The 26367-nt window shown below is 42.7% G+C and overlaps 3 protein-coding genes across 3 annotated transcripts; 1 reads left to right on the top strand and 2 right to left on the bottom strand.

Moving 5' to 3' along the window:
• Window positions 1–977: 977 nt before the first annotated feature.
• On the bottom strand, window positions 978–5140 carry dnajb1a (DnaJ heat shock protein family (Hsp40) member B1a). Its single transcript, XM_080524111.1, has 3 exons — window positions 4609–5140; window positions 3459–4045; window positions 978–3319 (listed from the first exon to the last, which is right to left on the bottom strand). Exons 1-3 carry the CDS (start codon window positions 4817–4819, stop codon window positions 3089–3091), a joined length of 1029 nt encoding a protein of 342 aa, XP_080380237.1. The 5' UTR covers window positions 4820–5140; the 3' UTR covers window positions 978–3088.
• Window positions 5141–6904: 1764 nt separating this feature from the next.
• Window positions 6905–12076, top strand: tecra (trans-2,3-enoyl-CoA reductase a; the record flags this gene model as incomplete). The annotated part of the gene is made up of 11 exons (XM_080524924.1): window positions 6905–7069; window positions 8553–8604; window positions 8716–8760; window positions 8922–9025; window positions 9732–9847; window positions 10240–10345; window positions 10933–11005; window positions 11117–11160; window positions 11295–11352; window positions 11557–11645; window positions 11903–12076. 11 exons carry the CDS (start codon window positions 6905–6907, stop codon window positions 12074–12076), a joined length of 1026 nt encoding a protein of 341 aa, XP_080381050.1.
• Window positions 12077–14156: 2080 nt separating this feature from the next.
• On the bottom strand, window positions 14157–20423 carry samd1a (sterile alpha motif domain containing 1a; the record flags this gene model as incomplete). The annotated part of the gene is made up of 4 exons (XM_080523285.1): window positions 14157–14310; window positions 15885–15999; window positions 17881–18101; window positions 20067–20423. The coding sequence occupies 4 exons, from the start codon at window positions 20421–20423 to the stop codon at window positions 14161–14163; spliced, it is 843 nt and encodes a 280-aa protein (XP_080379411.1). The 3' UTR covers window positions 14157–14160.
• Window positions 20424–26367: the final 5944 nt, after the last annotated feature.

The following is a 26367-nucleotide window of genomic DNA, read 5'->3' as shown; positions in this document are numbered from 1 at the left end:
ACTGGCGTAAAAAGAACATTTACGCACACCAACATTCGGATTTACAAAACGGTGGGCACGCAAGTGCGGAGTTGCGGTGCGTAAAGCCAGGTACACACATAAAGATAATCTGGCGGATTTTGGCCCGATTTCCCCCCTTCCCCCCCATTTGCGACCTTGATGATGGTGTTAGAGCCTTGGCATCCTCCGTGGACCTGTTCTTGCAGTAGGCAAACTGGTAGGTACATTTTTAGGTAGGCCAGGACCAACCTCTCAAAGCACTTCATGACGATGGGGGTGAGCGCAACGGGGCGAAAGTCATTCAGGCCTCAAAGATAGCAACAAAGATGCATTGGATCAATACAAACAATGTGTATGTTCAACAACAATGCAAGAAAAGCTGGTCACTATCCAAACCAATTCCAAAAGATATAGAAACAGATAAGCATCTCAACATTACAGAAGAAAACATAAATAACAATTAAAATAGAATTTGTAGTACAAGTATATAATAAGTATAATTCATACAAAAATCACATTAAAGAAGTTTAAACATAGACCACTTCTTATATTGTGCCAATTGTAAATCTTTTATGAATATCTATTTCAATAATAATTAAATTTTGAGCAGACTTTAGACATTTTTCATGATAAATACAAAAAGGTAATTCTATGTTGGCAAAATACAGATGTAAGTGAGTTTCATTTTATGAATGTGTTGTTAGTTTACAATATTTTGGAATGACCATGACAAAGTCCTTGTATTGGTTGTTTGAACATATCCTCCATTTTGAGCTTGTCATGAAGGATATTACGGTATATGCTATTATATCAAAAACTGCAAATCTGTTGAAACAATTCTTTACCATTACTTATAAACAGAAAATTGTATCCATATGCCAAATGTGACCATGGTGGACCAGGGCATGGACCGAAATAAGACAGACAACCATAGTTTGTACATAACCAATTTATTTAGTATTCTGTAAGTTTGCCAGGCGTCAAATCGACTTCATGCAAAGGAGAAATTATTACTCATTCGAAGCATAGGAAAAACCCATCTAAACTTAACATTTAAGATCCATAAGTCCATCAAAAGCTTAGAGCTTCCCACCAGACTGTATGTAAAAAAGAAAAAACAAATTGAGTCATTGTTTAGAACTAATACAAATCATTTCAGTAATTGAAAAACAACTACCGGTACATAAACAATAGGTAAAACAAAATGCTTACACTTTTCCATAAAAAGGAAAAACATTTGCAAATAAAGCAAATATTCTTTTTTTTAAACAAAAAAGTAAAACAACACAGAGAATATACATCTCTACATTCATGTTTAACCACATGTTTGTGTGTCACTTAAAATTAATAAAAATAATAGTGGAACTCCACAAGGAGTGGAATGATAAGAGACAAGTCACTGTAGATCAGTGCTCTCATCGATATCAGACAACCTGATGACAACCAGACCAGGAGTAAAATTAAATGTGATAACACTCAAATAATTCAGACATATGTTAACCATATTTGATTACAATAGCTACATGCACAACTGACTAACTACTTGGCAAATTTCACAGCTGTACATTTTGTGTCAACTGTTATTCTGGAATGATTTTCTGAAATTATATTCCATTGCATTCAAGAGTTAGGATTGGTTTTGCCTCAAACACTGCACTTCAGAGTCTGTTTATTGCAAAATAGACATTGCTTGACCATGTCAAATATGTGGTAGAGTCTAGATACGTAAAATGAAAAATGGGTGATCATCTGAACTGAAATGACTTGCATAGAGCTTAAAAAGCAATATTGAGACAATAGCTAGTTTCACAGCTTTAACAGATCTAGGGAATATCAAAAGCGCTAAATTGCACTGGCTTTTTGAACAACTTATAAAGAGTCAATGCAGAGTAACCAGGTATACAAGTTTCACTGAAGAATGGGCATACAACTTCATACTTGAGAATACAGATCTGTCAGACAAGTCAAAAGTTAGGGGTCCTACAGAGGTCAAAACATGACACCATCTTATAATTCCACATATAACATGAAGCTAGTTTAGTTTTTTTTCACACACACACACACACACACACACACACACACACACGCAGTTATTTGGCACAGAACAACTCTTCCATGAATAACTGCAATCTATACAATCTGATCAGCTATTGTATCTGTTGAATATGCAGGGAGATTCCTACTGTATTCCTAAATGAACACAAGACATTGTGGAATATAAAAGCATTTACTTCTCTATGTCTGAATTAGTTTGAACATTACTTGAAAGTTGTGCTCAAGAATATCCCTGTTCAGCCCTTCCGTTTAGACAGAAAAAATGAATTCCCAGCATTTTTGCCCATAAATTTCCCTACCAAACTCAGTTTCAGAATCTCACACATAACTTCACTGCAAAGTAATACTGGTGACCCCAAAATATATATATATGCGTTATAATCATAAGGTAAGGATAGGATATAGCTACAATCAGGCATGTTTCACTGCACCTGAGAGTCGAGACATTGTATACAAGTTGCCTGCAACAAATGCTCTGGAAGCATTATCAAAACAGTTTGAGATACCACTCAACTCAAAATTATATTTTCGTGCTCTGCACAAGCATCTTCGACTCGACTGATTCCTCTCCAATCAGTTTCATTGTCCTCCTTACTTGGCTAGACCCCTACCCCTGCCTTAGGCACAAACACAAGCATTTCTAACCACACCCGTGGCCCCCACCCAGACGTTGCCTTATCTCCCCTTCATGCTGTGAGCAGGAAATGTACTGTGAGCAGGTAACATGTAATACTACGTATGATGGATGAAAAAATGTGTGATGCACAAAACACCATAAAGACACTAGAGTGGTGATGATAACATTTCTCTCTGTCAATTTCTTAGTCAGATAGCGCTCCATCACCATCAAACTGGTGACCATATGATTATGGTCAAATAAGACGCAAGAAATAACCTGGTATTTCACAATTACTCTACACTGGGCCAAGGGTGAGTTAGGGGTAACATGACTGGACAGAAGGAAGAGAGCTCTGGGGATTGTGTGGACTGACTGTCTTCGTGTTTGTTAGGTTTCTCTAAGCCACTATTTCAGTCAAGGCGGAAGGATCTGGCCCAATGCATCACGGGCACTCTGCCCCAACTTTTCAGGAAACTTCACCACAAACTCCAGGACCATGTCGCCCCTCTTCTCAGGGCACTTGGACAGGGGCAGTCCTTCCCCGACAATGCGCTTCTTCATCCCAGGCTTGACCACATCTCTGGAGGTCACAGTGACAGTCCTGCCGTCCAATGTGGGAGCATTGACTGAGCATCCACACAGTGCCTAGTGGAAGAGAGATGTGGAAAGAGAGAGACAGATCATAACAGGACAGTCAATTGCTATTGATAAAGTATTATGAGCAATAGGAAACCAACCAACAACACGGTGAACACAACAGGTAAATCAGAGACAAAGCACTCACATCTCTAAGTGATATTCTTGCAGGATAGATGATATCGGAGCCCTCCCGGCGGAAGACAGGATGGGGTTTGTCTTTGACCACGAACACCACGTCAGCCGGAATGTTGGTGGGCGTTTCATCTCCCTCCTTGGGGAAGGTGATCTTCGTCCCTTCCTTCCAGCCTCGCTTGATGTCCACGGTCAGGATCTTGTCCTCGCTGCGCATGGTGCAGCGATCTGCATTCAGGCGCTTGCGGGATATTTTCATCTTCTTGGTGCAGCCTGAGAACACCTCCTCCAGGCTCACCTTCAGCTCGTGCACCACTGGGGGATCCTTTTTCTTCTCACGCCCCCCATGGGGACCCCCGGGTCGAGACTTGAAAGACCTCTGGAACTGACCCATGCCACCCATTCCCCCCATCTGTCCCATACCAAACGCTGCAAAGGGGTCATCGGTGTCCATATCATCATCCCCGTTGCGTGCAAAGAATTGATCGAAGGGACTGCGGCCGCCAAAGAACTCTGTGAACATGGCGTGAGGATCTCCATGGAAGGTGTAGTTGTAGCTGGGGCCATTTGGACCTCCACTGCCTGACGGGCTCTTTAGTCCTGGTAGGAGTGAAAACAGGAACCGTCAAACTATTGATCACTTCTCACAACACACACATTAAACAGCTATTGATAATACCAATCAATAATATCTTCCCGGATGATTAATAGTCAAACACGCACATTTCCTATAAATTCAACGTAACGTGTTTCAAATTCATCTGTGTTTTTTTATAAATGTATGCAATGTGCCGAGTGCGGACGTGTCATCAGGAGGACGCTCCGAGGTGAACAAGCCGTCTCGCTCACTTCACTGACAGGTCTCAATACAGAACCAGCAGGAAAGTTCCAGCAAGTTCTAGAACGGCGCCTCCCGTGCTCAGTGATTCAGCCAAAAACGACGAACGTTTCCAGAGCCAACGTTACAAATAATCCCAAATTAAAACGAACCATAACACGAAACAGTTACCAGAAAGAAGAGTCGAGTACATAAAAAACATTAGCATGCAAACTTAAGCATGCATGTCATGTTGTGACTGCTTCTTGTTTCCTGTACAACCATAGACCGTTATTAATGACATCACGGTTACAAGAATGCACGAGAGGTGTGGAACCACTGTTACCTTCTTCTCCATATCGGTCATAGATCTCCCTTTTCTTGGCGTCGCTGAGGACATCATAGGCCTCCGCGATCTCTTTGAATTTATCCTCTGCTCCGGCAGACTTGTTTTTATCCGGATGATATCGCAGGGCCTGTTTTCGATACGCCTTCTTTATCTCGTCGTCAGAGGCGCCCTTCTGTATACCCAGCACTTTATAGTAATCTTTACCCATGACAAGTATTTGTTAACTATTGAGATTCATAAAACCATCGTTAATTCAGTGATCACTTTTACCAAGCACTGTCGCACTCGCGTCCTCTGCTGCTCCAATTCGGAATGCTTTGCTAGTTTGCTGCTCGCTAGCTGACAGCTGCTGCAAGCTACTTGTCCAAATCCTTCTTAAACAGCCAAGTGTGACCTATGTTGAACTAGATACCGGTCTACGAGTTGCATACATTTCAGTCACACTTCGCTGAACAGACAAATGGTTTACTATCGCTGGTACCGTAGCTACAACACTATTTTCACCATCGCTAACCATGCAAAGAAACTTCCAGAACTGGCCTGATGTTGGTTGCTGTACTGTGAACATCGCATTTCCTACTGCGATTTATCTCCACCCCTTGCTTACGTCATTGCTGCCAAGTAACCACGCCCCCGTGCCCCCTCTCCTTCACAGTAGTTGCCTGTAGTAATAGATTATTTAATAATATCATATTGTGTCTATTTAGTTTTGACCTGGTTTAAAAACGCGTGAACGTGAAAATTGACATATATTATGTTTAAGAAGTAAAAAAATTAAAATAATAATATATATTTTTAAATAATAATCAGTATGCCTCAGCAGGTTATTTACTTCCTACATTGGCCTACTTTTAATGACAGAAATGTTGCCATCAACTCTTTAGGGACATCTGATTTAACTTGCACAGTGAGAAAGGTGAAAGTAAAGACGGACAACCACACAGGGGCAGCATTGCAATGTAGTTTATCACTTTATTTTCATGCATTACACATGCAGGGTTCCAGGGGCCTTACACATCTCTTGGTACTTGCCACCTCCTACAAACTACAAACTAAACTACAAATACAGTACAACTAGGAATTATAACATGGTTTTCAAATCCCACCGTTTGAGCACAGAGACTGCATAGGCTATTTGTACAATTCAAACATTTCCCTTAATAACAAATTATAATCACCAGAAGCATGAAACCTGATATAACAGCATCATAATCATTATCCAAAAAGACACTAGAGAGCTTCTTGACCAATAGTCTCACCATGATCCACCATGAGCCCTGCCTGTTGTGTGTTGTCAGGTGGTCTCTCCGGATTGTAAATATAGACTACAAATATGCTCTCTGTTGACATGCTCCCCTTTGTCAAAGAGGAAATGACATCTCTATGTCTGAAGGATACCTTCATGGCCAACTTCTCCTTACTAACCTTCCAAAAGCATAGCCAAGTACATCAGAGTGCTACTGCTTTTGCCCCTTGGAATTGTACATGCATTAGGAGGTCATTTTGTTCAGAGTATTGTGGGGGAAAAAACATGCACACTGAAATAAACATTTGTTTGCCTTTGTTCACGAGGTCAGAGAGGGGGAAATATCTCACTGGCACAGGTGGTTTGGGGGAGGGGGATGTGTTGGTATGCAGGGGCCTGTCTTTCATCCCATGGATCAGGCGCATAGGGGAGTGTGGTGTGTGACTGAGTGAGAAGCAGAGCTAAGCAGAGATGTGTCTTAGGTCTTATGCGAGCAGAGGGGGATCTGTCGCTGGGTAGGACTGTCATGTGTGGCTTACCAAGGTTACCAAGCTAGTGCAAACCGGGCAGTTTATATTTAGCCTTGTGAATGGCGCGCTATGGATTATGTCTTGGGCCTCTCAAATTTCGTCTTCGGTGGGTTTGTGTGTGAGGAGGGGGGCATGTGACAGTTTGGAGGCTGCTCTTCAGGTGAAGAGGTAGTTGACATCTCAACTCACAGGCAAGCGCTCCCTCCCTATCTTCTCCCTTGCTTTCCCTCTTTTTCACACACTCATACAGGGAAAGAGTGTTTATGGTTTCACAGTCTTTTCTCAGTCTGCTTTGGGAAGTGAAAGGCTATTTGGAGGCTACCGATTGTGGGAAAAGAAGTCAAGGAGGATATACCAGTGTTGGACTACAGAGTTGTGTTGGACTACAGAAGGTGTATTGAACTACTTCACAAGATACAAGAAGAGGGAAGGGAGAAAGCACCCAGGCTTCTGAACACCCTCGGAAGAAATCCTTTTAATACAGAGGTGACTTTGGGGTCACAGTTCAAAAGGGGTCATGGATGCACTGGCCGCAGAGGCGAAGTCTGTAAAGGGTGATGCTGACACAAAATCGACATCCTCTAAACCTCGACCAAAACCTCCCAAAAAGGCTAAAAGAATTGTCTACTTTGAGGTGGAGATCTTGAATGCAAAGAAGGAAAAGCTTCTGCTCCTGGACAAGGTGAGTGCTAGCGTGAATGTGTGAGTCGTCATGTCTCTCTGAATGTTCGGTACAGAATGCTGGGCCTTATGACATTATTCATGGAGAGGAGAATAATGTTCACAAAAACTAGTCAGTGGTACAATCATGATGTGATGTTGAGCATAATGTCCCATTCATGGGAAAGAGAACAATGTACAAGACTACTAGTGGTGCAATTATAATGTGACTCAATTAGAGCCATTGGAGTCCATAGCTCTTTTAGATTTCATGCAGTATTTTAGTATAGTATATCAAGTATAGTATAGTATATCAAGTCATATGATTCCTTATGAGTTAAAGGTCCTTGGTTATGGTCTAATAATAGTCCAAGTAAAGGTGGTGACTTATTACTGCATGATGAAGTAAGAGAAAACTTGTTTGCTTAAGCTCAAGAAGAACAGATTCATCGCTTTGACCAGACAGCTAATTTCCCAGCTAATCATCCAGTTCACAGACGGTATGGCTAAGTGTGGCCATTATCAGCATGGTGCCAGCAAAATGCCAGCTGATTGAACAGGAATCTACTGGGTCAGTTATGGCAAGTCTGTGTCCCAAAGCCAAGACCAAGCAGTGTGTTTAGTTCTTTGTGAGAATGTAACCAGGATAATCACAAGGATAATTAACACAGCAATTAAAATGAGTATTATACAGGGTAATTCAACAAATTCTGAATGACATAATAATATAACAATAACATTTATTGGTTTGATGCAAGCATATGCTGATTTATATGTTGGACATTAGATTAAATTCAACTTTATTGTCATTGCAGAGTACAAGTACAATACAACGAAATGCAGTTTAGCATTTGAAGCACACTATGGCATCTAACCAGAAGTGCACTATGGCATTTGTGACAGGGTCTGGTTAAAAAGTCCTCAAGTAGTATTTTTCTGTTTTTTTCCAGATTATGAAGGTGCAGATTAAGCTTTCAAATGATGTATCATCCATGAAAACTTATTTTAATGTTGGTACACCTCAAACCAATAGTGGAGAAACGCGCTCTGAATCAAAACACAGTCAAAACAGCTGCTAATAGCTAGCACTAAAAAGGAACATCGCTACAAACATCTAACTGCATGTTTAACACATCACAACATGCTGATAGAACATCAACTATGCTAAAAACACATAACTACACATAATTAGATGATCACACAGTCCTTGCTTTTGAACATGTCCTAAAAGTGTGTTTATTTACAAGCCATGTATCACTTATCTAGTAGCCTAAGGCAGACGAGACAGTGAATCAAATTCACCAATTATAATTAATTATTTAGTGATCCTAAAACTGTTGTTTGTTATATCAAGTGGTCTCTTCAACACATACGCAAAAACATGGAAGAAATAAGGTTTTTGCTCATTTGCGTGACTTGAGAATTGCCGACATATGGCCCTTTTCACCAGGCAATGTCACATTTATATTGTATGTTTGCGGATGAACAACTGTCTATCTGTACAGGTGGAGCCAACTTCAACTGTTTTGGATATTAAGACTTTGTTTCATAAAGCAAGTGAGTATATGAACAGAAGAGTTGTATACAATGTATTATAGCCAAACAAGTTTTTGTAACTTGACCTCCTGAGTATACTTTATACAGTAAAGTGGCATTATGTCTCGTCAGATCCAAAGTGGTATCCAGCCAGACAGTCCTTACGCATTGATCCTAGTAAGTTTCTTTTCTTTTCTTTTCACAGTACATAATGCCTCAAATATCCTGTTTTAGAGAGACTCAGTTCCCAAAAATACTCTGTTGAAACCGTCAGAGGGTCTACTCTGCAATAGAGAGGCTATCATGACCATGGAGTTGTGCTTTGTCATGCTCCACAGAGGGCAAGTGTCTGAAGGATGATGAAATTCTACAAATGCTCCCTGTCGGAACCACGGCCAGCTTCTACTTCAGTGACCTGGGATCCCAGGTCACCTGGGGAACTGTGAGCGTGCACGTGTGCACACACACACACACACACACACACACACACACACACACACGAGCACGCCTGCCTGCACTCACATGCATACTGTATCAAAACGTATACACAGACACACTCATCCACTTAATCAAACATAGGCTTGCATATAAATACACACCCACACTGAAAAATAGATGCACTGTACTGTGGTTCAGTTTTCTCTCACCTCCTGGACCCCCTATCCCCTGTTCTGGGACACATAATCTCATTGCCCCATTTCCCCACAGGTGTTTATCCCTCTGACCTCCCATTCACCTGTCACTGGCATAGTCTCCTCAACCATCCTCCTAAAAGAATTCTCTCTTACCATGCTCCACACCCACTATTCTGACCCACCCTCCTCACCCACCCTCCTAAACTATGGCTCTGCAAACTCCACTCCACACCTACGATCCTGGCCTCGAAACCCTCTGAACCCCGTAGTGACCTAGTTAGGTTCAGGTGACACTAGTATGGGGGTTGAGGAACACAGTGTTCTGGCACCTTAGCCGAAATCAACAGTAGCGATCAGTCTTCCATGCTGAGCCAGGGTTTGGGAGAGGTGCTGACTCACCACAGATCCATTTCATCACAAACTGACTGTAAGCTGCAGCTGCTTAGCTGTATTACTAGTCAGTGTGATACTAGTGTTACATTCACACTTGTTTACTTCACTCACACCCCTCAGGTTTTCCTATCAGAGTGCGTTGGGCCTCTCCTCATCTACCTGATGTTCTACTGTCGACTGCCATTTATCTATGGCCCAAAGCATGACTTCACCAGCAGCAAACATTGGGTCGTACAGTGAGTGTCAAATTGCATACATTTACTCTCGTCTACTCATGTTGGCTCTGATTCCATGTCACCATGTGTAAATGACTGTCATAGTGATGTATTAATCAAAGCTACATTTCGTGACCTTATTAAAATAATGGCTGAAGTAATATTTTATAGATATATATTATATTTGATTTGAAGTCATATTTTATATTTTAAATAATATTTTCATGTTTTGAAAAAAAACGAATGAACTGAACCAATTATTTTGTAATTTGTAAAATAATATAGAATATATGATATTTAGGCAAAAACATAATTTTCCTCAAAAGTGACGTAAGCCATTATTTTAAGAAGGTGTCGATTTGTAAGTTACAATAATGAGCTGGAATATAGGATTAAGTTTCCCCTTGCTGCAGTTTGGCCTGCATATGTCACTCCTTCCACTATGTGAAGAGAATTCTGGAGACAATGTTCATCCACCGGCTCTCCCATGGATCCATGCCCTTGAGGAACATCTTTAAGGTGAGGAGACTGGAGAGGATCTGGGGAGAGTAGGATTATTATACTCATTCATTATTATACTCATTGATCATTAGTATACTCATTGATTATTAGTATACTCATTGATTATTTTACTGATTGCCTATTACTTAGTTCATAGTACACTTGTTCTCTGCGGGGAGACAGCAGAGTTCAATTTGTTTAAATACTTCTCAAGTTATGAGCAGACAGTCCAGAGGCATCATGCCCATAATTACTTTAGTAATTTAGTGAGTGTATTCCCATGTTCTATAATAATAATAATAATAATAATAATTGTTATTATTATAATCATAATAATTATTATAATTATTATTATTATTTAGAAGAAGATCTGGGTATGGGCAGGCTGGACTGGTCATATGCAATTCACTAAAATAGCTTTAATTCTTATGTTATGACATTATAAGTGGAACAGTGAAACTCATAAGGCATAGACTTCCTTTAAGAACCTATGTGTACTCAGCTAAGCTAAATGGGAACCTATGCAGAAATAGGTCATGTACTTAGTGCCCCCTCTAAAATATTGGCTGCATGACACCCCTCATATAGTCTGGCTTCTTTTCCAGAACTGTGGCTATTACTGGTGCTTTGCAGCATGGATGGCCTACTACATCAACCACCCTCTCTATACACCTCCCTGTAAGTCCTGACTGCCCAGAGATAACAGTATATTATGTTCTTCATATCCATGAACTCCGGTCTCTTTCAATGTTCTTATCCATGACACGCCACCTGCTTGTATGTTTACAGACTATGGTATTCAGCAGGTGAAGACGTCACTCATCGTGTTCTTGGTAAGCCTGAGTTGTGCTGTGAAGACTATACTGTTGCTTGGTCTTTTTTCTGCACTCTGATTGGTCAGAGTTGTGGCTGAATGAGCTCTGTAAACTTTGGTCATGTAGTTCTTTGCCTGCATCTATGTCCACAGTTCTGCCAGCTTGGTAATTTCTCCATCCATATTGCTTTACGCAACCTCAAATCTCCAGGTGAGCTACGCTCCTACCGTCAGCACCAACGGCTCTTTCTCACTTTAGTCAGTCAGCATTTATCATTCAACACATGAAATGCTCGTTCTTCTTACCTATTCATTATCAGGATATGCACGACATGTGCTTTAACAAAAGCTCCATCTTACTCATGTGCATAGAATATGAATCTCCCTTTCCTCCACTTTTCCCATCTTGTCCCAGGTTCTAAGGTGAAGAAGATCCCGCGCCCTACTAAGAATCCTTTCACATGGATTTTCGCCGTGGTGTCTTGTCCAAACTATACATATGAGGTGAGGCATTGATTATTTGTGGCAGGTACTATATTTGAGAGATACCTAAACAGACACTGGACACTGTTAGATTTCTGTCTGTATGTAATCCTTAGGATTTGAGACCTAATACTGCCATCTACTGGCTATGCCTTTGCAGTCAACAGATGTGTGTTTGTCTTTGTGTGTGTGTGTGTGTGTGTGTGTGTGTGTGTGTGTGTGTGTGTGTGTGTGTGTGTGTGTGTGTGTGTGTGTGTGTATTAACACCTCATCTGCAGGTGGGCTCCTGGCTGGGCTTCACTGTGATGACCCAGTGTGTGCCTGTGGCTTTTTTCACCATCGTGGGCTTCATCCAGATGACTGTGTGGGCCAGAGGCAAGCACCGCAGCTACCTGAAGGAGTTCCGTGACTACCCTACCCTGCGCTCCCCCATACTGCCCTTGATCTTGTAGAGAAAGCTGGTCTCACTCATTTGTCCCACTGGTAGCTCAACTAGGGATCCTGCTACAGCTTGACTCTCCAGATGCGTTCACTGAGATTTCAGATTGGGTAGATGAGGAGTCTCTGGCTCATTCTCAACTACTGTGTCTCTAATGTTCCCACTGACAAACCCTGGTCTGAGAAACCGGAACCCCCCCCCGCCCGGAAGACTTAAATGCATAGGAGTCTTAATCTAATGTAACATGTGTTGATAGTGTTGTAGATCAAATGGATGATGAAACATTGATACAATTCTCATTTGACAAACTGTTTAATGGTAATTTCACTTACTTATTTTTACTCTTAGAGTTATAGCAGATGTTTTCTTCAAGTCTAAATAGTTTCCATCACTGTGAATACTTTGATACCTAAATTAAACTAAGAAAATGTTGGTATACATATGTTTCAGACAACTAGGAAATTATATGGAGATAATCTACAGCAATCTACTACTCACAACTTGTAATTGCTTCTCTGACGTTTCATCTAACAATGAACAGCCCCCTTATTGGGTTTCAGAGAGTAACACTAAACCTTTTAAATATTTATTGTCTTGCCGCTCACTAGACACAGGGTAATAAATATCACAGCACAAGTGACTGGAAGAGACAATAACTTTATTTTTGAACCTGGAAGTAGAGTCAAGATGAAGAGTCATGATTTACAGTAAGACATCAGACACATACAGATGTACAGATGGAATGTCAAGTTTCAAGTGGCTGTATTTTGATCACTAAACAAAAAGTGGGCTAAATGTGTTGAGGTTATCTGAACAAAACAATATTACAACATTACAATCACAATTCTCCAATTGATGTTTATGTTTTGCTACTTTCCCACATTAGATATATATTTTTTGTCTATAATCCTCCTCAAACTGAAACAGGCAGAAAACATTGGGCCTCAGAGCTACTGTACATGTTCTGCTCTGCCACAGTACCTGCATTTTTTTCTCCAAAATGGAAAGTTTGTTGAAAATCAAATCTGAAATGTTTTAAAATAAAATAAGGAGGTGAAAATGACAAAACATCCAAATGACATTCTGTTGATTCAGCAGAAGTAACATACCAGTAAGTGAAACAGCACAGTTAATAGCATAAATCAAGCCTGTCAGTACCAGTTCGGTCTGTGGTCAGTACTGATGGAGAAATTAGAAGGTCTTGAAACAGACTCTATTACTTTTGCTGCTAGCTATAGACAACATTACAGACTTTTCACACAACATATTTATACAATTATAATGAAATTCCATTCATACGACATATTCATACAATTATAATTAAATTCTGTTGTCATAAAAGAAAAAATTCAACAAATATATATTTTTCACCATATCTAATACGGTCTCTGAAAAAACAATGGACAAATGCCAGTACCATACTTGATGAAACATATAGACTTACAGATAGATGTAGTTATCGGTTCCAGTCTTTGACTGTGACAGGGCTTACACACCGGCAGTTCCGAACGCCGGTTCGCGTTCCCGTTCGGAAACCTCCGAACGTTGGCGCTGTCTGGCGAACGATACACTGGTATGAACGCGGGCTCATTCGCCAGACAGCGCCAACGTTCGGAGGTTTCCGAACGCGAACCGGCGTTCGGAACTGCCGTTGTGAAAGCCCTATGTGAGCGCTGCAACCACTGCACTCTGCAGTCAATTCTCAGGGTAGTCCAGAGGTGGTCCAGTAAGTGCAAGGTCAAACTGGGTTAATCTCACTGCACAGATCCTCCCCTCACACCAAGGTCCACCCTCTCCTTTAGTCCACTCCATCGCAAGGATCCTTCCATTCCTACATCTACTTAAGAGATGGATCCTATAGTGTCAATGTCACCAGACCACAAAGTACCACAGAGAGAGGTAGTGTGGTGGCCTTGTGTGTTTTATCAACCATTCTCATGGCCCAGGTCGAAGCCACCGTGTCCCTTTTCCCCACAACTCCTTGATATCTTAGAAGCTCCTAGGGTTGCAGCCAGTACACAGTATGAATGCAAATGCATTTTTTCTCCTCAGGTGTGTGTGTGTGTGTGTATGAGGGGGTTGTGTTGATTCCTCTCGTCAGAGATCATCCTCATCATCCAGGAAGTGGGTCCTCTGCAGCACCTTCACATGGCGTTCATAGATCTTCAGGGCGGGGCCAAGTCTGATGGACATGCCCGTCAACACATCGATGCGCTGCATCAAAAGGAGGGACTTTCCATCAATCTCCTGTAGGATGAAGAAGAGACATCATGTGATTTGGTGTGATACAGGTTCGGGTGCAAGCTTGTTTACAACAAAAACACAGACATTCAAGTTAAGGGCGGGAGGGGGGGGGTCAGAGAGTCTATGGCACATATACTTATACACTCATTTAACTCAGCTCCCTGTAACTATGTAGGGCAGGGGTGGCCAACCAGTCGGAGACTAAGAGCCACAAAACATTGTTGGGGTACCAGAAAGAGCCACATCATACATGCGGGCTCACAAAAGCGCTCATTCACACACACGCAATACATTTCCAATAGGCTATGAGACCAGTGGTGTAATTTCAGCAAAAGCCAAGGTATGGCAAGGTCTGAGTGGGGGGGTTGACCCTCGTGGATTTTTTTTGCAAAACAGTTGTGCAATAGTCAATTTTGGTGAGTTGTTTCTATACAATTTACTTGTGACATTAAGGTAATGAATAAAGGAGACAACTACAGTATGCAGGTAGTAGCCTACATCTTTCCTAGCAGGCAGACTGGTTCAATCTCCTTAGAAACAAAACATAACAGATTTAGCTATTCTCAACTCTAAACGAACTGCACTGTTAAAACGCTAGATTAGACCTCACCTGTGTCCCTGTCCCTGTCACCTGTTTACACCTCACCTGTGTCCCTGTACTTGTCTCTGCTGCCCTTTGACCAAAAGAGGTCTTTATGTCCATTTTCCTTTTTTTCCCTGGCACCTAGTAAAAGTGAGACGATTGATAATATCAAAAACATGCTTGCACACACATATAACTTACTCACACACAAGTCAGTGTTACTGGCCCCAATTTGGTACAATTATTGAGAATAGAGACATTGTTGACATACGTAAACTAGCTCTTGTAATCTTTAATGTTCGCTAACTAGCGAACTCACTAAAATAACATTAGAACATGTTTGTACTGACAGAACATGACATGAACTTGTTCATTAATATGTTACATTTGAACCAACAGTATGTACATGGCATTTCTACAGTTTGTTTAACACACCTGAATGAACGAGAATCGTGGACAAGGTTTTAACATTAACGTTACTCATGGCTTGTTTATTGAGGAACCGATGTCCCGCTCCAGTGTTGCCAGATAGGCCTACTTTTGGTCACTCTGGACGGGTGGATTCGGCAGCTTTTAGACTGGTTAGGCTTGAAATTGTCAATCCCGTCTGGCAACCCTGCGCTCCACTACAGCGCTTGGCTAGTGGGGTGAGATGGAGCCGGGAGGTTTTGAGTTACCGTTGTGAGTAGTGGATAAAATCACCAAAATGACTAAAAGTGTTTCAGATTTTTTTAAATGTTAAGCCAGGTATGGCGAGTGCCATGAATTGCCATACCAAAACGACACCTATTGAGACACAGAGAGCGAGCCACGCACTTTTAATGAATGGATTAAAGAGCCGCACAGAGACAGGCAAAGAGCCACATGCGGCTCGCGAGCCGCGGGTTGGCTTCCCCTGATGTAGGGCCACAAACTGGCTAACCAAGCCATTGGCTGGGCTGTTTAGAGTGCACCGATGCCTCCCTCTAGTGGTAGGTGGAAGGAATGCACTGACCTGTGTTCTGAAAGCCATCGCCTGCTCTGGAAAGCCTGCAGCTGAGAAATAACTTGCCACATCCGTCACGCTCCACTGCAATAAGTTCTGCCTTGTCGTCTCCTTCTTCACAGAGCTGTAGGGTGGATGAGAGAAAAATAAGGCTTCAGACAAAATACTAAATGTGTCTCTTTGTTGTCATCCTCTCCATTTGCTGTGTGTTCCATTGTGCTTTTTTCAAGCCATTTGTGTGTTTGTCATGTCATTCCTGCAGTGAGTCAATGAGACGGGAAGGAGAGGGGAGATGGGTTTCTGCTGAGGTGGGGGGGGGGGGGTAAGTACATCATGTGGATGTGAAGGTAGAAGTGTATGCTGAAGTGTATGCTGAGGTGGTAGAGGCAGAGGGAAAGGGTTAACAACATTGTCTGGGGTGACCATTGTGTGCAGAGCCCTATCGAGGACGCAGTGACAGAGTGTAACCTGAGTGAAAAGTAGAGCTTCTAGAAGCTTCTAGAACTTTAGGCAACACTCACAATTCTCTGTTTTCCTCTCCATTCTGGACATTGTCTTGAGCCATCATAAAGGAGCCAACGTCCACCATATTATTAGGTTTAGCACCTGTAACCGAGATAGAGAGAAAGCTTCATATATGTAAAAATAATAAGAAAAAATAATAATATATATATATATATATAAAATACAAAAGGCTCTCTAATATTATAAACATCCTGCCAGGGAATATAAGAATATGAGATAACTCACAGTCCCCAGACAGAAGAGGGAGAGGGAGTGGCTGGGGCAGGGGCAGGGGCAGGGGCAGGAGAGGCTGGGGTCCTCCATTCAAAACCTTTATGGTCTCATCCTGCTGGAAAAAGAGGCTAGTATGTTAAAAGTCCAGTAGATTTAAGCTTTAAAATAGTGCTAAATGGCCATGATAAAAAATCAGTAGCGATCAAGGAAGGTGATCATATGATAAACGATTGTTCCTTGAAGAGCACCGGTTTTGTGAAAAGCGATTTCTAAATGCTGGTGTTAAGGTCGGGCACTGGCCTTGAAAGTAAAAGATAACGGTTGAATGCAATTAAAATGTGTGTTATGATGCAATAGAAAGATTGTTTGCACTGGTGTGTTGATATTACCAGTGTGGCCAGACAGTCAGGAACCAGCTGGTCAGAAGTGAGGGCACTCTCCTCCATCTTCACCCCATTCTCTTTTGTTACTGAGCTTTTCTGGACAGCCACCTTTGAGGCCTCTGCTAGACACAACACACACACACACACACACACACACACACACACACACACACACACACACACACACTAAGCCTGTGGTAACAGCTTGATTTGATTTGATTTAGGATCCCCATTAGCTGATGCAAAACATCAGCTACTCTTCCTGAGGTCCACACGGAACATATATACGACAACAACAACAAATACAACAGCTACAAAGCAAACATACTGATTAACTCATACACAGAAACTACACTGCCTGGTAACAAGATTCCAAGCTTGAGAGTATCATATCAAATATGCACGCCAGCAATGTGGATGAAGTTATTGAATAGAATGCGAGCGTTAAGGAATTTTGCAGCGCTTGCATGCTGTTGGCACACGCACGGCCAGTGTAGTTTTCGTGTTAACCCTCATTCACACTACAGAGCCAAACTGAGCTGAGCCCAAACTGAGCTATACTGGGCTGACCTGGTTATGCAATCACCTAGTAATGTGAAAGGAAAATATCCAAGCCAGCACAGTACGGTTCAAGTCGGCTCTGTAGTGTGTAAAGCCCCCTACACTATCCAACATAAAGTAACATGCACAACTAATTTGTTACACAAACGTTACACCGTTTCCTAACACATGTCAAGACATAATGAAACCTTTAACACAGAATGTGAATACCTTTGTCTTTCTGCATTCCTGGGTGCTCATGCTCAGCAGGGCAAAAGGCGGAGTCACACACACAGTCATTCTGCCTAAGGGCAAGGGGGCTGGAGGGGGGCAGGGAGCTGGACCTGCGGCTGGACTTCCAGGCAGTAGAGTGGTCAGAGCCATGGCTCGTGCCAGGGTGGGTGCCCATGGGAGAGCAGGGAGCAGAGTATGGGTGGACAGAGCCACCCTGCACAGCATCCTCATCCCCAGGGGAGGGAGAGGTGCCATTGGGGCCATCCTGGGCTCCATCCTCTCCCTCCTCCTCTATTGTGCTGTCCGTGTCCATAGACACAGGCACCTCAGCCTAAAAAAAGACACAAGCTTAGAAATATAAGTTCTGAAAAAAATCGTACCTACCACATTCAATACTTAGATGACTTAACAATGTCGAAATCATAATTCTTTTTTTTTTCTCACTTCAGCTGGTTACTAAATCAGTGATATTTATCCGGATAGTCATGCATAAGTAGCATGCTTGAGTGACAGGAGAACAAGAATATAAATCGGAATAAATCAACATAAATTACCAATGTAATGGTGTCCCTATATTGACTCCACAAGCAGAGTCTACATATTTGACCCAATGACCCCTTGGATCAAAACGGATAACAGCCACCTAGATTGGCTTTAGAGAAGCAACATAACTTACTTGCCTCAACAAAGAAGGGGGAAGGGACAGTACTGAAGGGGAGGAGACTACGGGAGAGAGAGTGGGTGCCCCCACTGTAGTGGAAGTTTATTATTGAATAAAAGACAAACATCATGCATTCTTCACCGAACCTATCGACGTTATTCAAAATGCATTGCAAACGGAGGTTTGAACTATTTTGCCACATACGTGCGTCCTCCCACCATCTCTGACTAAGCAGAGAATGAGCGAATTGATTTTACCTTCAAAAAAAATAATTATAAAAAAGGAAACCTCACGCGCCTGCCAATCTGAAATCAGCGATTTAAAAAAGAGTTAACCCGCACATGGGAGTCTATTAGCGCGAGTCGACTCGTGACATGACATAAGCGGGACGCTCATACAGATGTCGCAATTTGACCGCTGTGGACAATAATTGCCCGTGGGGGCCCTGTCCCCGTGGTGCACACGCTGCACAGGATGTTCACTCCGTTTGGAGTGTAGCGCTATTCGACCACATTTTTTTTTCGGTTTCAAACAATAATTCCCATCCATGTGACATAGAAATTGCGACATGTAACTTGTATGCTTGGGTGCTCCTCGAAATCAGAGTTATTGCATTCGCTCTGCGCTGGATATGCGCAGGAAAATGAGCTTATTCAGCTTGCAGTGTGCGTGCAGCCCAAAGCCACAACTAGCAGAGGCGCGAGAGCGAGCGCTCAACTCAGAGCCCTCCCCGCACCTCAAGACGCCTGGGAGCGGACAGACATTATAGAACAAGTTTTACGGAGGAATAACGAACAGTTAAATCATGTGACATCACCAAGTCAAGTTCGATGATTTAGATAGGTATATGCCCAATATTAGACATGATAACGAACACTACCACAAAGTGGGGAAAGCGTGATAATGATTTCCATGGCTTTCTGCCCGTAGTGCGCCATGGAGGAGTCGCGCTGAAGACCTCTCTTCTCTCTTCTAGCCGAGCAGGCGAGGAGCGCTAGTCCCGACGTAGCTAGCCAACTCCTAGCCATACCCTTACAAATGCCTAGTTTGACTTTTCTCTCGGTCATTTGACCGTGTGACACGTGAAACCACCGAACCCCAATAAATATATAACTGCGTGCGACTTCTTTGAGTACACCATCCAAAGCACGGTCTCTCCGGTCGGTCACGCACACGCACATCCCCGAGGTGACTTTCGCGTCGGAACCTCTTCCCCGCAACACGAGTTTGGGCTTGAAGCGCCTTCGGCTCGAAGGTGGTAGTAACAAATGCCTGGCAGTCATGCAAGTTTTTAAGCGGCTTGCCCTTTAGCTTTCGCGACCCGACGACCTAACAGATAGTAAACGCCTGACCAGTTGTTTTACATTACAAGCACAGCTTCCATTGTTGGCCGCGCTCGCGCGAGGTAGCCTACAGCCGCTCCCCGTCTATCTGCGGCAGTTTTTAGGTGCACTTGTATTCATCCACACCAGTGCTCCCTGAATGGAGCGAGCCGCTTTTTGGAGACCAGCTCGTCCACTGTCATCACTCGTTTATTTGAGTTAGCTATAACTTGGTGTCGGTTTATTTTTCACTGAGGGAGATGGACGGTGTGCCAAACACGGTGTCATTAAACGGGACTGCCTTTTGCGTTACCTCCAAATCCTCCGTCTCATCCTGCTCAGCGGGACCGAGTGCGCTGTCGTCCCCGTTGCTTAAATCGGAGTGGCTGGCTTCTTCCACCACAGTCCCTCTGGAAGGATGGTCATCGTTTTTCCTGCCTCTTCTCTGCACCTTGGCTGCGTTTCGATAGGAAATCGAACCCTTGTAGTTAACTTTCAACACTGTTCGCTCTTGGATCAGTTTCTCGAGTTCCACGCAGGTTCGATCTGGCTCCGACCCATGTCGTCTCCGCACCATTCGACAGATTCTTTCCAGGTCTGGTCTGGCTTTTCGCGACCGTAGTGAGTCAATAGTGTCCAAAATCCATTCGCGGTACTTGGGTTCAGACATTCTGCTGGGTTGGGTTCGTCTGGTTTTGGCCTCAGTGCGTCAGCCGCTGCTTGCCTTCGTGATCCGCGGTCCGAGCCCGGCTGAGAAACGGAAACCCTGCTGTACGCTTGCGTTGCTTTGTGCGCTTAAGGTGGACCGCATGAGATCGAATAAAGTTCCACAGGAGGGATTTAAGGTGGCATTTCGCCGCGCATCCTACCATCAATCACATTCACTGATGCTGTGGAAAAAAAACATTACGCGACTTTGATATAAAATGGTGGACAGAATGGTCTGGTTGATAATTTCACACAAAGATTAAATTCAGGCAGATAATACAAGTCTGTGAATGATACCACACTGTGTGGCCGCTGTGGCCAGTTAGGATCCAATTGAGGTGGTAGGCAGTTTTCCATGGTCTCCCTGCATTATCTGTTAATTGGAACCCCTAATTAGAACACATCTACTCACTACTACCCAAGATGTTCTTGCAAACAAAATCAGGGGTGCAAACTGGCGATGGTCCAAAAAGGTGACACTTTTTTTTTGCCCGTAGATGGTTAGCTCTATCATTAACAGTGGTCTAACAATGATGCGCGTGTAAGTAGCGATGGCTTTTTGATTGATTGATTTAAAACTTTATTAGAAGATTTGCAGAAGTAGGTACATGAAAGTACATATTACATACAAGGTCAACTAACAGGATAAAAACCCAAGAAAGCCACTGGCTTATTTCAATTGGGGTCCTTGATACTCAATTAATCGTTACATGTAAGACAGACAAAAAAACTAGTACTATCTACAAGATAATACAGACAAATAACTAGTACTATCTACAAGATAAACATACATCCAACATGGGAAGAATAATACAACAAAACATAAGGTATGTACAGCGGGAAGGACAGGTGGGGACATACACCACAGGTGGGGGCGGGGGACAAAACACAAAGTATGTACAGTGGGTAGTTCGGGCAGGGGGACAGACATATAATATGTACAATGGGTAGTTCGGGCGGGGGGACAAAACAACAAGTATGTACAGTGTGTGGTCATGGTGAGGGGGGGGTACAAAAACACCAGTAGATTTAGGCGGGGGGGAGGGGGGGGGGGCGACATAATAACATTGCGTTTGCTCAGAGTGTAGACCAGGTAGGGGGGTGAGGATTGGGGTATGGGGGGGGTTGTCCATTGTTCCACGGTTTCGGTAGAGAGTCTCCGGGTGGTGGGGGAGGGGGGGTCGTCGCCGGGTGGGGGAGGGGGGGTCGTCGCCGGGTGGGGGAGGGAGGGTAACGACCTTTGGTCGTGTAAGCCTGTCTAACCTCGCTGCAGCTCCGGGCTTTCATCTCCCCTCCAGACAAGGACAGCAGCACAGAGAAAGTCAACCACAACACCACTTGTATTCTCCACATCGCACACGTCGGTAGTAAATCACGGTGTAAACGGTCAGCTGGTGTTGGCATACTTATTATGAGTTTAGTATGCAGTATATACTCATTGAGTATGCTAGTATGCAGTATATACTCATTGAGTATGCTAGTATGCAGTATATACTCATTGAGTATGCTAGTATGCAGTATATACTCATTGAGTATGCTAGTATGCAGTATATACTCATTGAGTATGCTAGTATGCAGTATATACTCATTGAGTATGCTAGTATGCAGTATGCTAGTATGCCATTTGGAACACAGACAGAGAGAATAGAAAGCCAGACAGGAAATGCAGGGTGTTATGAGTTAATCATTCTCCCTATCTGACAAGAACCAGCTTGTAAAACAATAACACCAACATCCTTTACCCTCTCCAATACACAAACACAGTAGTGTGGAAGAGACTATGGATCTCTGGAAGTACAATGATGTGATATTGTCCAATTTGTCCTCAATCAAAATAAGTTATTGTCCTTTTCTGTTCGATCTGTTCAACATGTATCAGAGTCCCCAGTGAGAAGCTCTGGTTCTTACCTGTTTCTCAGTCCTTTCTGCTGACAACATGGAACACGGCAAACTGACCATCTTCCTTGTGCTTCTTAAAGACAGGAGATTCATAGTGAGGCTGGAGGTGAGTCTCACAGTAAGAGGCCCGACAAACCAGACAGGACATGAGGGCTTTCTGCTTTCTCCCAGTGCAGACACAGAGGCGCCCCGTCCATAGAGGCAACCAAGGCAATTGCTTGGGGCCACCAAACAAAAAGGGCCTCCAAATTTTTTTTCACAAATTTTTTTTTTCACATTTTTTTTTTTTTCAGATGGGAGTGTTACATTAGTTTTCTTAAGATAGTATAATAAATAAATCTGTTCAATGGGCATTTGCCAAAGTAGCCTACTGTTAATCAGTATTTATCCTGTATAGAATAGAATAGAATTAATTGTCGTTGTACAGTTGCCTATACAATGAAATTGTAGTGGCTCTTCCGAAGGTGCAAAAAAACAGAAAACATATTCACATATTCACAAACATATACACATATAAGATAAACATTTATGAACATGTCTTATGTCTACTGTTCAGTGTCTACTGTATGGTGTATATGAAGATGTTATGACGTTTTATCATGAAAATAATGAACAGCAAGCTAGATCCAAAACTAGGGCCGGTGGAGGAGGGCAATTGTCACATTGGACAGACTACCAAAACAGAAAAATAAAGTATCTTAACGACAGCAAAAGTGATGGATGTCAGAAATACATTACCTGGAGATTCAATAAGGTACTTTTATATGACAGGATATGGGTTAGGGTTATATGACACCTGTAGCGAGATAGATAGATAGAGCCAAAAGTAAAAAGTCGCTGAGAGACGCAACCAGGGTCTGGCTGGTAATTGTATGACGCGCCAAACAATCCGCTGAGATGAAAAGTACGTTTTAGAGCATTTATTGAATAGAACAATCAAACTTGGCGACGTACAAAAATAATCCATAAGCGATCAAAACCAGAAAAATAACAAACTATGCGTATAGAATATGAGTATAATGCGGTCAACAAAAATACATCGCTCCCCTCTCTCTCCACTACCGCCATGCAAGGTGCGCAGGTGCTTAAATTACCTTGCAATATCACCCCCCATAACCATATGACTTCTCAATACGGAGATCTAGGCAATAAACAAACAATCAAAGTAAACTCACAATAAACCCATTAGCCTGTTATACTAAATACCCCCTAAATCATATTCATACCTCCTACAACACCTCAGGCCTTTGGGCACATATTCATTGCCTATTTCATAAATGTTCTCCATATAACGACGTCGATCATTGATCGACAACGACACTATATAATTGTTTGCCTGACTGGCAATCGGATTTGGGCAGTCTGGGGATTTACACGGCAAATCAAATGAAGAACTACAAATCCCTGATGACAGGGAGATGACGTATGACTGCTCTGGTGAATCAACCCCTATTTCATTATTTTCTCTATATAACGACGTCGATCATTGATCGGCAACGACACTATATAATAGTTTGCCTAACTGGCCATCGGATTTGGGCTCCTAATATCTAAAAAGCACTACGGTTTTCTTATGTTATCGGATTAAAGTAGCGAAGACCAGACATTCCCATTGACCGCCAGTCAAACTTCTCCGCTTCTATCACCCAAAAAGGGGCGTGATCATTCTGATGACAGGGAGATGACGCGCAATTGCTCTGATGAATTGTAGTTTATTGATAGCGGGTTAGTCTCGCGGTGCCAGCCGTTTCCACTTCCGCTTTGCTCTCGCTCCAAACGTCTGGAGACCTTTATCCATAGAACGGATTCTATGTGCCGCCCGGAGAGAGCGGCAAATCTAGGACACTGATAGGCCGGACCGATGGGAAGCACCGCCCCCCCGTCCTTCTCATTGGTTCAGCGGGGCAGTTATTTTTTTTAAAGTTAACTATTCATTTGTTACGTATTTATTTGACATCTGGGTACAAAATACAAATAGTTAATACATCATGTAGCCTATATTAAAGCCTTTAAAAATGATTCATGATAAGATCCATCATTTACATGCATTTACATGCATCATTTACATGCTCCATGTTGCATGTAATTTGTATACTACTTGTGGTCCAGTATGTCGCAATGTGTACTAGGTGTGCTACTGTACCTGTGGTCATGTACTGTTTTTACTGTTTCTACTGTTTTTACTGTTTTTATGTAATGTGCTTTGCATGTTTTTATGTGCTTTTATTATGTCAAATGTAATTGTTGTATTGTGGCTGTCTTGGCCAGGGCTCCTTTGTAAAAGAGACGCTAGTCTTTCAAACAGTTTTTTTACTTACACACACACGAGCGCGCGCATATGCGCGAACTTCGTAAAACCGTATTATATTTTAGTGTCAGGGAAATAAATACATTTTAAAATGTCCACATCGTCACCCGCCTAAGACCCTTACCAGGGGCCTCCATAATGTTGTTTGCTTAGGGCCCCCAAAAGTCTAGGGGCTCCACTGTGCAGACATCACACACCACATCTCCAGGTCCAGCAGCTTGGAGTTCTGTTTCCATTCGTTGTTTCTTTCTTTGGGAACGTGTCTTCTTTTCTTTCTTTTCCACTAATTCAGCCAACAGAATGTTTTTCTTCAGAACAGGCCTGGAGACAGAGCTTTCCTTGCACAGGGGGCAGCTGTATGCGCCCTTCTGGTCACCCTGGTCCCAGCAGCCCTTAATACAGCCCATACAGTAGCTGTGACCACAGGGAATAGTCACTGGGTCCTTCAGTAGATCCAGACAGATTGGACAACTCACTGTGTCCGTGCTCTCTGCCATGCTGCTGCACACACTAGACTGAACAGCAGAGAAAGAACAGAGAAGTTTCGTTACTCTAGAAATTGTTTGTGCCCTGACCTTAACACCCTCATAATTAATGTAAGCAACCTGTTCTCAAAATAATTATGCGGGTTCCTGCAGGTTTCAACAAGTTACATTTAAGACCTTTATTAGACCACTTTTAATAGATTTTAAGACCTATTGAGCAAGTATTGGTATTAGACTCACATTCATTGATTCTTTTCATTAGCAATGCTGGGTGATCTGTTCTGTTGCATATAGAACAATGATAATGTAAGTTAGCCTACTCTATCAATTTCTTGATTCATTTCCATTGCTTCTCAACACATTAGATATAATAGCATAAATAACAGAATAAACTCACACACTTACTCACACTCACTTACACTGCATAGCCTACATACTGAGATATGGCACACACACACACACACACACACACACACCTCTCACAGGACACACACACACACACACACACACACACACACACACACACACACACACACACACACACACACACACTATATTTACTAAACCACACATACCGTTGCTACCACTGCAAGTTTGAAGAAATTCTAACTTCACATGCCTACAGTCGAATCGCCTCCTACGGCGATTATCGTATCGAGGCCTCTTGTCTTATCATTTCACGTGGCAAAATATCGGGGTTTTGGGCGCAGCTTAACCAATGTTACACGAGCAATAAGTGTGCGATAAGTTTTGTTTTATATGTTGTCTCTCATCTGCACGCGTCGTATTCCCACGCAGTGGGTCTGGCGACAATAATACATATTCCGGTCGGACTTTTTAAATAAAAATAAAATCGATTCTACGCAAGTCTAAAGCACACAGAAGCCATTCAAAAAATTTATTTTGAAAGTCTCGCCCTTTGTCTGATCCTGATGTTATAGAAGCAGTGTAGCAGCAGGTTAAAAGCGAGGTAAAGGGGGACCCGAGACAGTCTCGGGCAGCGTTCGTAAATTCGCTCTGCGCACTGGGCTCAACGTCATAAAGGGACCAAGTAATTTGATTGGACAAGAGGCATTCCACGACTGCTGATCAGATTTCCAGAGCGAATTTACGAACGCAGCCTAGGGCAAACCACTCGCCGACTCGTTTTTTTCATAACACGAAACTTGAAGTTGTAAAGTACCCACTCGATATAATAAACAACAGTTTAACAA

This window comes from Nansenia antarctica (genome assembly GCF_963989245.1).
Source record: "Nansenia antarctica genome assembly, chromosome: 2".
Lineage (NCBI taxonomy): Eukaryota > Metazoa > Chordata > Actinopteri > Argentiniformes > Microstomatidae > Nansenia > Nansenia antarctica.
The sequence above is the reverse complement of the archived record's forward strand: the minus strand, read 5'-3'. Positions and strand labels throughout refer to the sequence as shown.